The sequence below is a fragment of the Ixodes scapularis genome, unplaced genomic scaffold (assembly GCF_016920785.2).
Source record: "Ixodes scapularis isolate PalLabHiFi unplaced genomic scaffold, ASM1692078v2 PGA_scaffold6__148_contigs__length_123643588, whole genome shotgun sequence".
Lineage (NCBI taxonomy): Eukaryota > Metazoa > Arthropoda > Arachnida > Ixodida > Ixodidae > Ixodes > Ixodes scapularis.
The window spans coordinates 63,104,484-63,118,306 of record NW_024609881.1 but is presented as its reverse complement, the minus strand read 5'-3'; the positions used below and the strand labels follow the sequence as shown (position 1 = coordinate 63,118,306).

General features: G+C 41.6%; 1 protein-coding gene across 1 annotated transcript in view; it reads right to left on the bottom strand.

Annotated features, from left to right (window-relative positions):
- The window catches only part of LOC115316682 (venom metalloproteinase antarease-like TtrivMP_A), a 104,995-nt gene that overhangs the window by 69,352 nt on the left and 21,820 nt on the right, over window positions 1-13,823 (bottom strand). The window contains exons 10-11 of the mRNA XM_042294454.1: window positions 11,194-11,305; window positions 10,793-10,960 (exon numbers count right to left, since the gene is read on the bottom strand). Coding sequence (XP_042150388.1) covers window positions 10,793-10,960; window positions 11,194-11,305 — 280 coding nt within the window. The remainder of the gene's footprint in view (window positions 1-10,792; window positions 10,961-11,193; window positions 11,306-13,823) is intronic.

Below are 13,823 nucleotides of genomic sequence, written 5' to 3'. Positions count from 1 at the left end.
CTCAACTGATTGCAAGAAATTTCGTTAATGTCGTGAAACCTCTTTCCAGCACTTGCTTTGCAGCATGGAAACAAATTATACATGGGACATACTCTTTTTTAGACTGGTTGCTCATTCCGCAGGTCTGCCTTCTATAGATGTCGTGCTACTTGAGAGCAGGCGAATTCGATTGTTGGTTTTGCCGTTGCTTTTTTTTTTAGCCGTTGTCTTAATAGTTCTTGTAAATTTAAAAATTTTCCTAAAAAGCAAGTCGGCAAGAATATCTAGTTTGACTAGTTAGCTGAAAATAATGATCTAGTACCCTTTAGTCAGTAAAATAGATAGTGTGTGCCGCTGTTAGTGTCAAGTAGAGATGCACGCTTTTTAGGCACTTTGCGCAGAGTGGTACCCATTTTTATTGGTTAGCCTCTTGGTGCGCCAACTAAACTCTTTCTATCCAGACACCTGCCCTTTGCTTTTATTTGGCAGGCTTTGGCAATAAAATAATATAGTGTTATTCCTCGGTGGCTTAAAAACCTAAAGAAAGAAGTTTCTTCATGTTTAAACGCAAATTTTTATAAAGGCAAAAATCAATTAAGCCAGTAGCAGACGACACATAGCCTCAACAGTGCTCCGCGCCAACAGCGTTGCGTCAAAATAGCAGTCGTCTCCTTTTTCCTGCCTTCTCTCTCCCTCCTTCGGCGCTCTCCTCCCTTTCCTCCTCTCCGGCACCTTTGTCACCACACCCACTGGCTAAACTCTCCCACTATACGGCTCTGCATTGCAGTAGTAGGTTTTTTTTTATAGTCTTTAGAGTTAAATGTGAATATTTGACAGAAATCTCCCAGGTTGGGGTGAAAGGGGGTTAAATGAATGCATTTGATCATTCGCCTTAATTCGGTTCCCATCATTTCAAGGCCTGTGTGGCCTTGTCCTGGGGTGTGTCTATGACTGTGGCTGTGAAGGAGCAGTTTTTTAATAGGTGCACGTACAAAGTATAAAAACAAAAGGATCTATGTGCTGATCACGAAAGAATATGCTAGCCATTCTAATGTAGCTCTGCCAAGTACTTGATTGTGATTTGTTTTTTTTTCCAGCTACTTGGTTGCCTCAAGATCTGGAGATCCCAGTGGCCACAAGCTTGGACTCAATCTTCTTCTGTGGTCCGGCCAGGACCATGGGGGAGGTAATCCCAGCAACAAGAGCATCACAGTATCTCCCTGCCTGTGATTTTCGATTAGCATCACGACAAGGGAGTCCTCATGCCACCAAGTGTTAGGTATGCTACTCGAAATAAGCATTCTTACCTCTTCTTGAAGTGAAACAGCAAAAGCACTACTAAGCCTAAAATGCAAAAAACATTCAAATCTCGGGTTGGATGGAGTTCCAATTACAAAAAGGCTTCTGCAGACATGATTCACATGTGAACTTAAAGCCCACGGATGTAGGTTCGACAGAGTCACAGAAATAACTTCCCGCAGATGGCTTCGCTAGTGCTATACACAAACAAATTCTTAAAATAATCATTGTGTTACGTTGGTGTCATCAATCTTATGTACCTACCCCACCCAGCAGTCGGGAGATGTGAAATATAAAAAAATGGGAACTCGCACATTGTCAGCTCTGCAAAGATAATATATTGACCCGAGCATAGCACGTTCAACTTAAGAAAGCAATTCAATGCAGGCCTAGTTTTAAGCTTCACATATTTGTTATTGCCCTTCATAATAAAGTAAAAACTGCTTAAGTTGTGGCCCACTTCAGGCTTTCTATTAGTGTTAAAAAGTGTTAAGGCAGTTTAAAGAGCTCGCTCCAAATATTTTCTTGAAATGCATAGGTTTATGGAAATTATTATGTGGATGTTTGCAGACAGTCATGGTGAGACCAATCTTTAGTGCCAAGTGTTCCACTTATTCAGAGTTGGTTCAGTCTGTAAATATTGTAGGTCGCAAATTAAATTTTTATAGTATGCAATGGGCACAATCATCCGTAATGACTAGCTCTACCTAGGGGAACTTTATACGTTTACTACGGCAAGATGGTTTCGCAAAACTAAGTATTTAGTTTATTCAACTCCTGCACTAACCTTATCTCTAGAAACTTTTTATATTCTTTACGATGCTGAGTTAGGATTTTGGAAGTAGTTTTTCTAGAACTACGCTAGACATTTCCAGTTGATAATTTTTCTCGCAAAGCATTCGAGAGAGCCAAACCCTGTAATATACGGATGGAATTCCAGAATGATGCGACTGGCAGTTTGAAACATTCGGCACTGTAACAGTAACAATGACATGTCACTTGCCTATGTAATGCTATGTAATGCTCATTGTCGCAGATCAAACTGCTTTTTCCGTCTGCACTCATTTTCAGTGGACCCATTCAGCGAACTCGCACCCGAGACTGCAGCGCTGGGTTCTGCGAAGTAATTTGCTTGAATATAGATGCAACACGTTTCTTTGAGCGTGCGTCTAACACGTATTCTTCATATTGAATCTGCTACTGTATTCATGACCATGTCCTTAATTGTATCCACATTCCAGCTTATTTTTATTTTGACATTTGAGTTTTCTTCAGTACTTTTCTCAACATCTGTGCGTGTTGGGCCGTACTCAAGACCATACATGTTGTCTTTCACTATTACATCAATATATAAAACTGTTGATGCCGAGTGAGAATTCAATGTACCGGATCTGTCGTGCGAGTTAAATAAGAACCAATAAAAAGCTCTACAAAGGAAATTTTGTTAAAGGAAGCTGTATAAGCATTAGAATAGCACATGCCATGCTAAAAAAAATACAAATTCTTGTTAGGTATGCAAGGATGACACTGCTGTGCTGTTTCTGATGTGTCACAAAAAAAATCAGTGCCATACAGTGTTCCTTATGGAAGTACAAACTGTCGAATTCAAAGCCCAGAAGTTTTATTCAAGAATGTTCCTCAATACAAATGTATTTAGAGATCTGAGCCACTGACTCATACATGACTATGTGGCGAACATTCATTTTCATGTGCATTATAGTTTACAAGGTCTAGTCCGCATTGATTTATTGCATTCATGCTGAAACTGGGAGGGGTTCTCTGGGTATGAATAAAGATATAAACATTTCTTAAAATCAAAACATTTGAGAACAGACTATACGGCTTTGCATTGCAGTAGTAGTTTTATTTGTAGTCTTTACAGTTGAATGTGAATATTTGACAGAAGTCTCTCAGGTTGGGGCGAAAGAGGGTTAAATGAATGCATTTGATCATTCGCCTTAATTCGGTACCCATCATTTTAACGCCTACGTGGCCTTGTCCTGGGGGGTGACTATGACTAAAAGAAGAGGATCTATGTGCTGATCACGAAAGAATATGCTAGCCATTCTAATGTAGCTCTGCCAAGTACTTGATTGTGATTTGTTTTTACTTTCAGCTACTTGGGTGCTTCAAGATCTGGTGATCCTAGTGGCCACAAGCTTGGACTCAATCTTTTTCTGTGGTCTGGCCAGGACCATAGGGGAGATAATCCCAGCAACAAGAGCATCGCAGTATCTCCCTGCCTGTGACTTTCGATCAGCGTCACGACAGGGGAGTCCTCGTGCCACCAGGTGTTAGGTATGCCACTTGAAATAAGCATTTTTCTTACCTATTACTAGAACAGCAAAAGCACTACTAAGCCTAAAATGCAAAAAAAACATATTCAAATCTTGGGTTGGATAGAGTTCCAATTACAAAAAGGAGTCTGCAGACATGATTAACATGTGAACTTAAAGCCCGCGGATGTAGGTTCGACGGTGTCACAGAAATAACTTCCCGCAGATCGCCTTGTTCGTGCTTTACACAAGCAAATTCTTAAAATAATCATTGTGTTTCGTTGGTGTCATCAATCTTATGTCCCTACCACACCCGGCAGTCGGGACATGTGAAATATAAAAAAACAGGAAGTTGCACATTGTCAGCTCTGCAAAGATTTATATAGTAAACAGAGCATAGCACATTCAGCTTAAGAAAAAAACTCAGTGCAGGCCTATATTCATGGTTCACATATGTGTAATTGCTCTTCATAATGAAGTGAAAACTGCTTAAGTTGTGGCCCACTACAGGCTTTCTATTAGTGTTAAAAAGTGTGGTAGAAAACATGGTTGCGCTTGGAAGACGGGGACATAGGATGGCCAGACACAACAGAGCACTAACATTCAACTGATTTAATTCAAGAACCTCAGCGTAGAAACGGACTTTGTCACCGCACCACATGTCAACCAATCCGTTCTGCCACGGACCGCAAGTACGCCAACTCCTTATCCGCCAAGTCAATTGACGCCATACTGACACAACTTGTGCCGGAACTATTTATAGTGTCAGCCTCCATAATCTCGCTAACAGTCCTATCTTTGTGCTTCTCAAGAACAGTAGACGAAGCAAATAATTGTTTGCACCCGCAGTCATGGCAGTGACACGACAGATCATCACTGCGAGTGCAAACCATTATTTGCTTCGTCTACTGTTCTTGCTAGGCACAAAGATATGACTGTTAGAGAGATTATGGAGGCTGATGCTATAAATAGTTCTGGCACGTGTTGTGTCAGTGTGGCGTCAATTGACTTGGCGGATAAGGAGTTGGCGTACTTGCGGTCCGTGGCAGGGCCACGGATTGGTGGAGATGTGGTGCGGTGACGCAGTGTGTTTTTACGCTGAGGTTCTTGAATTAAATCAGTTGAAAGTTAGCACTCGGTGGTGTCTGTCCTTCCTATGTCCCCGTCTTCAAAGCGCAATTATGTTTTCTAACGTACCGTACCAACTTGCCCAACAATCAGCACTTGTTAAAAAGTGCTATTGTGTTTTAAGCAGCTCGCACCAAATATTTTCTTGAAATACATAGGTTCATGAAAATTATTATGTAGATGTTGGCAGACAGTCATGGTGAGGCCAATCTTTAATTCCAAGTGGTCCACTTATTCAGAGTTAATTGAGTTTGTAAATATTGTAGGTCGCAAATTACATTTTTATGGTATGCAATGGGCACAATCATCCGTAATGACTAGCTCTACCTAGGGGAACTTTTTTTACTACGGCAAGATGGTTTCGAAAAACAAAGTATTTAGTTTATTCAACTCCTGCACTAACCTTGTCTTTAGAAACTTTTTATATTCTTTGCGATGCTGAGATAAGATTCTGGAAATAGTTTTTCTAGAACTACTCTAGATATTTCCAGTTCATCATTTTTCTCGCAAAGCATTCGAAACAGCCAAACCCTGTAGTGTACGGAGGGAATTCACAGAATGATGCTACTGACAGTTTGGAACATTCGGCACTGTAACAGTAATAATGACATGTCACTTATGTAATGCTCATTATCGCAGATCAAACTGCTTTTTCCGTCTACACTCATTTTCAGTAGACTCATCCAGCGAACTCCCACCTGAGACTGCAGCGCTGGGTTCTGCAAAGTAATTTGAATGAATATAGATGCAACAGGTTTCTTTGAGCGTGCGTCTAACACATATTCTTTATATTGAATCTGCTAACTGTATTCATGACCATGTCCATAATTGTATCCACATTCCAGCTTATTTTTATTTTGACATTTGAGTTTTCCTCAGTACTTTTCTCAACATCTGTGCTTGTTGAACCGTACTCAAGTCCATACATCATGTCTTTTGCTATTACATTTATATATAAAACTGTTGATGCCGAGTGAGAATTCAAGGTACCGAATCTGTCGAGCGAGCTAAATAAGAACCAATAAAAGCTATGCAAAGGAAATTTCGTTAAAGGAGGCTGTATGGGCATTAGAATAGCACATGCCATGCTAAAAAAAAGGTACAAATTCTTGTTAGGCATGCAAGGATGACACTGTTGTGCTGTTTCTGATGTGTCACAAAAAACAAAAAAAATCAGTGCCATACAGTGTTCCTTATGGAAGTACAAACTGTTGAATTCGAAGCCCAGAGGTTTTATTCAAGAATGTTCCTCAATACAAATGTATTTTGAGATCGGAGCCACTGACTGATACATGACTATGTGGCAAACATTCATTTTCATGTGCATTATTGTTTACTAGGTCTAGTCTGCATTGATTTATTGCATTCATGCTGAAACTGGGAGGGGTTCTCTGGGTATGAATAAAGAGATAAACATTTCTTGATATCAAAACATTTGAGAACGGACAAAAGGAAGGATCTGAGAACGGTATCTTAGATTCTCTTCTTTTTCTTACAGTATATATAATGTTCACTTTATTTCACCTGATGCATTTAGTTTTTAGCGCAGCTCTTAGCACCCGTTTCCGCGTTTCGCGGCGTCGCTGTTGGCGTAACCGCCCAACTAAACTTGGCAGGAAATTGAATTAATGTTGTGGTCATGTGACGTTAATATTTCCGCTAAGTCTAGCTGAGAAACTGAATTTTTTTATGGATGACGTGACACGGTCATGCGACGTCATTTTCCCCGCTACTTTTAGCGGAAAAACTGCATTTGTGTTGAGGTCATGTGACATCAATTTCCGCGCTAAATTTATTGGGAAACTTAACCCGCTAAATTTAGTGGGGAAGTTTCCCCCTAAATGGGAGGGAGCAGAAAAGGAGGAGGGGAGGGGAAGGAGGGGCATACCCACCCATCTTCCTCTTCGAGAGCTGTACTGTATTTTCTCATTACAGAGAATTGTAAACGTCTCATATTTCATCTCATGTTTATTCAACTTTTATATTGCAGGTGCGCTTGCAGCACAAATCTGGGTTGTGCTGATCCTCTACGCACAAGTTAGGAACTCCTGAGTGACAAGAGTGGGAGTTTGGTCTGACAGCTCAAGGGACACCATTGTTCAGTATTGAATTTTTAATTATCTTCTTTTGAGCAAAGTTAAGCTTTGCTGCATGCAGTTCTTCTCAAAATAAATACCTGCAACCAAATTTACCAGGTCACGACATTTTGCCTCTGCTCTTAGTGCTCCTGGTGTGCAAACATCATAATTGTTTGAAACCACTCACTGATGTAGAGACTCATTGACATCCAGCATTCCAATGAAACGCTGGATATCCACAAGTCTTTCTTGAACAATGCAAGCGGGAAAGGAACCATACAATCATATTGTATTGGGGGACATTCTACAGAGTGTTTTTTTGTATATTTTACAGATTTAAAAAAAAAGCCGTAAAAGCTACATTTACGCAGTCTGTACACGTGAGTTATATGGCCAGGGTGGCATAGTATAAAAGGCTAATTTGTAATGATCAGTCGGCTTATTACAGAGATGTGCCAGACTTCTTTCAAAAAACTAGATGGAGGTTCATTCTCGCGTGGTTTTATCCCGCGAATCTGAATATCCCGCTCGTTTTCCACAAAGATATAACTAAACGTGAGAAAACACAAAAAAAAACATCCTACCAATAGTGACATCGTAAGAAGACCTTTCAGCCGCCAAGTGTGTGTCGCTTAAGGGCCGCGCGTCCAGTCGCAAGTTTTCTAGGTATATTCTCCCGCATTGGCACCAGTCGTGACACATTTTTCTGCCCCTTTAATAAATAGCATATGCGTGCATAGCTTTCATAGGCGCTGAAGATGCGTGAACAAAGATTTTGAAAGCTGCTCTTGTGACGTCGCTCTCTAGGGAAGTGCTTTCAAAGCGCTTTAAAAATGACTCTATGCAGCCTCGATTAATTAAATTAGCAAATAATTTTGATATTTGAGATTCTGGAGGTCAAATGAAGAAGATTTAAAAGTGTTTTCTCAAATACAAAACCGCTTCAGCCTCTCTCTAAGTATAGTATGTTCCTGAAATTTTTAATCAGTCAAAATAGACCCATGGTTCCAATTAGAGACTTCTAAGCATCATCAAAACACACTAAATCAATTTACTTTGTGAAGATATAAGACAAGAGCAGCATTTTATGGTGTTCTAAAAAATGGTCAATTTGGACGCGTTTCCAGACTTCGGTTTCTTACCAGAGCGCATCTTTGCACCTACGGTCCTGCTGCCCGGTGGCCGCAGTGCGAAGCCGCCCCCTCGCCTCCCTCGTAGGATGGAGGGAAGCAAGGCGCACGTGTGTTGCGCGTCTAAGCCCCTGGGGAACAGGACTGTGGGTGCAAAGATGAGCTCTGATAAGAAACTGAAACCTAGAAACTCGTCCAAATAAAGCATTTTTACAGAACGCGTAAAATGCTACCCCTGCATTATATCCTTCTAAAAAGAGTTGATTTTGTGGTTTTCAGTGACTCAGAAAGTTTCCAATAGAAACCATAGTTTCATTTTCACTAATTAAAAAGTTAATTAACAAATTGTATTTAATTATCTGACTGATCGTTACGACTAGGTCCCTATACTACGTACGCCTGGCCATATAACTCGCCTGCACAAATCGCATTAATTTAGCTTTCACAACCTTTCTAAACATATATGTAAAGCTTAAAACTAAATTGCCGTGTGCAACAGTGAAAAGGCAAAACCACCATGTTGGAGCCATATGGCTCCAACATGCAGGTATCGCCTTTTCGCTGGTATAGGATGTCCCATATTACGTTATCCATGTATGGTTCCGTCCGCCTACTTGGTTCCGCCATAATCCACTACGCCGGTATAGGATGTCCCATAATACGACACGCTTGTATGGTTCCGCCTACCTGTATCATTCCGCCGTAATCCACTCTACTGGAGCTGCCTTTTCGCTTGTATAGGATGTCCCATATTACGGTTACGCTTGTATGAGCCTTTTCCATCATCTTTCCATCATCGATATTTTCCAACAGGGGAGTCCAAAATGGGATGAACAACCTATGAGAGGAGATATGTTTCAAACAGTAATGAAGAGATTAGGGAAAGCCACTCGATTTATAAGTTTCGTAAATAAATGTATTATCGACGACCTGAACCCTTTATTGCACGAGCCAATCCTCGTGCAGACACGGGAATGGTTCCAGCAGCCGCGCGATGCCAGAGAACGGCTGCTGGAACGAACCCAGCATACCACGACCCCTCGATCTCCACCGACCGAGCGGCCTCGGACCTACAGCTCATGGGAAAAAGCGTGCGGTCGCGCTGGCTTCCTCAATCTCGAGGATGGAGCGTGCCCGCGTAAACGAGGGAAGACACCTAGACGTCTCAAGGTCGTTGTGGCGCTCGCAGCTAGCCGCTCATTTCGCGCTTTTTGAGGATTATCCGTACAGAAAAAGCCGACTCAAAAGAAGCCTCTGCCGTCACGTGATTTTTGGGAGAGGGTGAAAAGAGGAGGGAGCGAGGGTCATTTTCCTACCTTGCGGAAAATGGTTTCGTTGGTCGGTCTTTAAGGTAAAATAACTAGCAAGGGAAAGGTCTCGTCAGAAAACATTTCACTAATCAGAAAAGATTTCACTAAAGGAATTGCCAACTCGTTCACAGACGTCAACAGCATCCAGCTCGTTTCTCGAAGAATCAGTAAACTAAAAGGGATTGGAAGTGTGCTTGGGTGTTAACTGCATTCCAAATAATTTTGAGTTAGTTTTTATAAGGCCGCGTAGGTCCTCAATAAAGAACTAATTTTTCGCTCTCATTATTTTGTTCACACACATTTGCGAGATTTCGTCGTACTTTAGAAATGCAATAAAAGAACGCGATATTTTAGCCTGCTTGCTTGGCACTAGGAAACAGCCGCTACCAGACACCCGAACTGATTCAAAAATTCCCAGGACGTTTTGGGGAATGAAGCGATCACATAGCAGGCGGAAGCAAGTATACAGCGTGGAAAAATATTCATTTTACCTATTGTAATGAAGGCCGATAATGTCGGTGTCGTCGTTTTTAAGCACTGTCAGTTCAGACAACACCACGCTTCAAAAAACGCTTCAGGGAACTGTAGGTGCTAACTCAATTTTACAGTAGATATTTGAATTGCATGAAAGAAAAAAACTGAACAGAAACACCTTATACGATGTCGTAGATTCCTAACATATATCGGCAATATCATCTTCCTCGTATAGGGCTATACCGTTGTCAGCGAAAGGAGAACATCTTCATAAAAGAAAGGTGGAAAATAGTCCCCGTGTCAAGTTTTCTAACCACGGTCACTAGTTGATGCGGTCCCGTGGAAGTTTCCAGCCCTTTGAATGCTGTAGCACATTTAAGAGTCGCATTTCCAGCGACGTTTCGCCACACACGAACGAAGGTAAACAATCAAAGACGGTGGAGTGTTCCAAGCGTTGGGCCAGAAGTCAGCGCAGTGTGACAGGGTGGTCGGACAACAAATCGGCCAACACGGATTCCGGGTGAGAGTAACATGTTGCCCTGCTGTTCTTGTTGCCGCGACGTGAGAGGGTCGCCGGAAACGAGTCTATGTCGTGTTGCCGAATAGAGTTCTCCGACTGTTGCCTCAGTGTGACCGGGCCTTAAGGGCGTCAAATCAATCAACCTTGTAGTGTTTCTTTCGGTTCAGTTCGTTTACACGAACCAACCGACGGACGCACTAGGACTCAAAAAAGAAAAATTAATTGTGAAGTTTAATAGATTCAGCTACATTTTGGTAAACGCTTTGATGTTCCTTAAAGTCGATATAATGACCATAATTTGTTTATATCGAGAATAACAGTACAACCACAATACAATGTATTTTCGCTGTGAACTTAGCGCCTCGTTGCCTCTCGTAATATGGTGACGCTTTTAGCGTTACCATTTGTGTGGTGGATTTAGCTACCTTTTAAGTGAACTACGATTTAAGTAACTATGATTACAATTAACATCCCCATCAACTGGCAAACGATGCATTCAAAATTAGGGTGAAACAATAGCATAGGAAATATCACGGGTCCAAAGGAAAATAAAGGTTCGATGATGCCAGGGCTTAAGGAAGTTCAAGAAAATACTTACTTTAAAACAAATTGCATCCCCTCCTCACTACAATGCGAAAACGCGAAAGGCGGTCCAGGAGGCCCTCCAGAGTCTATGATGTATTTGACTTTGGACTTGCAGTCAACAGCACCAGGATGATTCTTGACATTTCTCAGGGGACCACTTCCATCGTGCGCACTCCCGAGCCTGCGAAAATATTGTTCATGCTACGAAAACCATCTAATGGTCACCACTATTTTCAGGGACAGATTAAGAAACGCAAAGCAAGGATCATTATGATCAGGCTTCTTTTCGGCCCATATCGCATTGTCCATGGCGATGAAAAGAGGCATGAGATTTACTAACGGTAACTAAAAAAAGCTTTTCCCGGATGATACGCTGAGCACATGTGTTTATAGAGGAAGCAACGAGATACTTACAAATGCCCAATTTCGTGGGCTATTGTGGTGAATCTACTGTACAGAGGAGGTACGTCCCAGGAAATTCCCACATTAGCGCCTTTCACGCCGACCGTTCCGGCATTGGCGCGGCCTGGAAATAATAATCCATCTGCTGCTTACCAAATACATTCAATAACGTTTTTTTGTTTTTTTTCAAGCGGTAAGAATAAGCAGTGATGTTAAAATCACCCTCGTTCAAAAAGCAGGTATTTAGAATTATGGGAAGTTCAGCCACTTAAAGTTAATAATTAGCCGAGGCGTGACCGCTTGTGCGAAATTCTCAAATGCCAAGGAAACAAGCCGTATCTAGAAGTTTGGTGGTGTGCTTGAACAAACATAACAAACACGCAAACAAACATCTACATTTACATGTTTCAGCGCAAAGCTAAATTACGAATAACTAAACTCCCAGTCTTCGGCCAAATGCAGCGTTCGGTGCTCGAACCTGATGGCGAAGTATCAGAACTTGCTGACTCAAAGGTTATAAACAGTTTTAGGAAATTTAGGAAACCCTTGAAAAGGAGTGACGTCGGCCACCGAAAACGGGACTCATTTTGCCAGTGTAAAATTAAAAAAAATTGCTTCTAACTTTTGAATCTGCAAACACTGAGTTTTAAAACTTTGGCATCAGGTTGTACCGTTAGAGCTCCATATGGAGGGCACTAAGCATTGGGCAATGCGTAGGCTGTCTTGTCATTAAAACACTATTTTTGTGGACACACGTACACTTGCGGCCTTACAGTTTTACGTAGAATAAAAATGTAAAGTCATAATTTGTAGTTGATTTTCGCGTTTGGTGTTGTAGAAATCTCACCACGAATATAAGTGAAATTTTCAAGAGATATTCGTTCAATGTGATATTTATGACCATCATCTGACGACAACCCTTCTCGTCAAATTTTATTTGTGAACAAAGTGGCCAAAACGTGCTTGAAAAACATTTTGAACTTGACTTTCTCCAACTACTTCAAAGCAAACAATGTGAATTTTATTCAGCAAAGCAAATCTTCCGTGAAAACGGCTACCAACTTACAAATCCGTGCTACCAACTAGCACAAACGGCGAATAGCATTCGATATTTGTTATACATCTCTAAGAAATAGCTGTTTAAACTCCGATTTTCTCAAGATTCAGAATAAATGTCCCAGGTAGCACACCGCGTCGGCCGGTATCGGGACTACGCCGGCCGGTCCCGGTAACAGGATGGCGGCGCCCGGCCATTGGCGCCGGTGAGCTACCGGCCACGGCCGGCGTCGGGGTTTCGTCTTGCTCACTGGCCAGTTCCGCCGAAGAAGTTACAGTGACTGGCCGGCATCGGGTTTTTGCTGTCTTTGCTGGCCAGTCTTTCTATGGAGGTTCCAGTAACTGGCCGGCATTGGTATTTTGCTGTCTTTGATGGCCAGTATTTACATGGAAGTTCAGTAACTGGCCGGCATCGGCACTTTGCTGTCTTTGATGGCCGGTATTTACACGGAAGTTCAGTTACTGGCCGGCATCGGCGCTTTGCTGTTCAGGCTGGCGAACCCCGCCATGGAAGTTCCGTTTACTGACCGACATCGATTTATCTTTTTTTTTTTTTTTGCCGTTTTTACTATGCAGTCAAGTCCTCCAGATTTTGGCGAACTGTGGCAATTCATGAATAGCGAGTGGAAATATTTGCGTAGATCAATCCTTCGCAAATAACTGCCGACGCTGGTGTATTTGATCCCAGCATGGCAGGGCTGACGTGTTTTATCGCGAAAACGCGAGAAAAAATAATGCGGCGTGGAACATTTGCAGTTCAGGATTCGAGACTCTGACCACCTACGCTATGAAGAATAAATTACACAACACCGAACGACACCTTTTCAGGAAGCTAGTTTAATTTGATGCACTATACTTAAGGTCGGTGGTATACGCACGTGTTTGGCACTGATAAGAAAAATAAAATAAAAACGGTATAGCAGAGAATCCGAGTGAAAAACAACAACCACAATTAACAAACACGTGGCATCATTGAGCACGCGCTTTGAGTGACAAAAACAGTAATTTGCATTACATTGCAGAATCTGGACAAGAAAGAGATGTGTGTTTTGCTTATGACGCTGCGAGATGTACACAACTTTCCTGAGATCATGTTATTGGTGATTTTAATCGAGTGTGAAAATATGCTATTTCAGGCAAGAATCGACTATTTTCTGTGGTAGCTACGACCATCTAACAGAAATATTTCAAATGTTCACATAGCCAGATGATCTGTCCCCGATAGCTTAGGTTATACGACATACCGCACCAAAAAAAAGTAAATATAAAAACTTTTTTTTTTTTTTAACACGATAAAACGGGAAACACAAAGGCGTTGTGGGTGTTTACACTGCCTGGTTTGTGAGTGTGACCCCTTGGCGCTACAAAACATAAATGTTATCACACCGAACGATATCGTTTCTGAAAGCTAGTTTATTTATCCGCACTGTTCTTTGATCTCAGGAATAAAAACATTATATAGGCATAATAAAAAAGTAAAATTGCGGAGCACAACCTCAATAAGTAAAACCAGGGGCAGGCGATGGATATCACTGATGTGCCAGAACAAAATTAAGTACTACTTTCCGGAAGTCAGAAAATTAAGA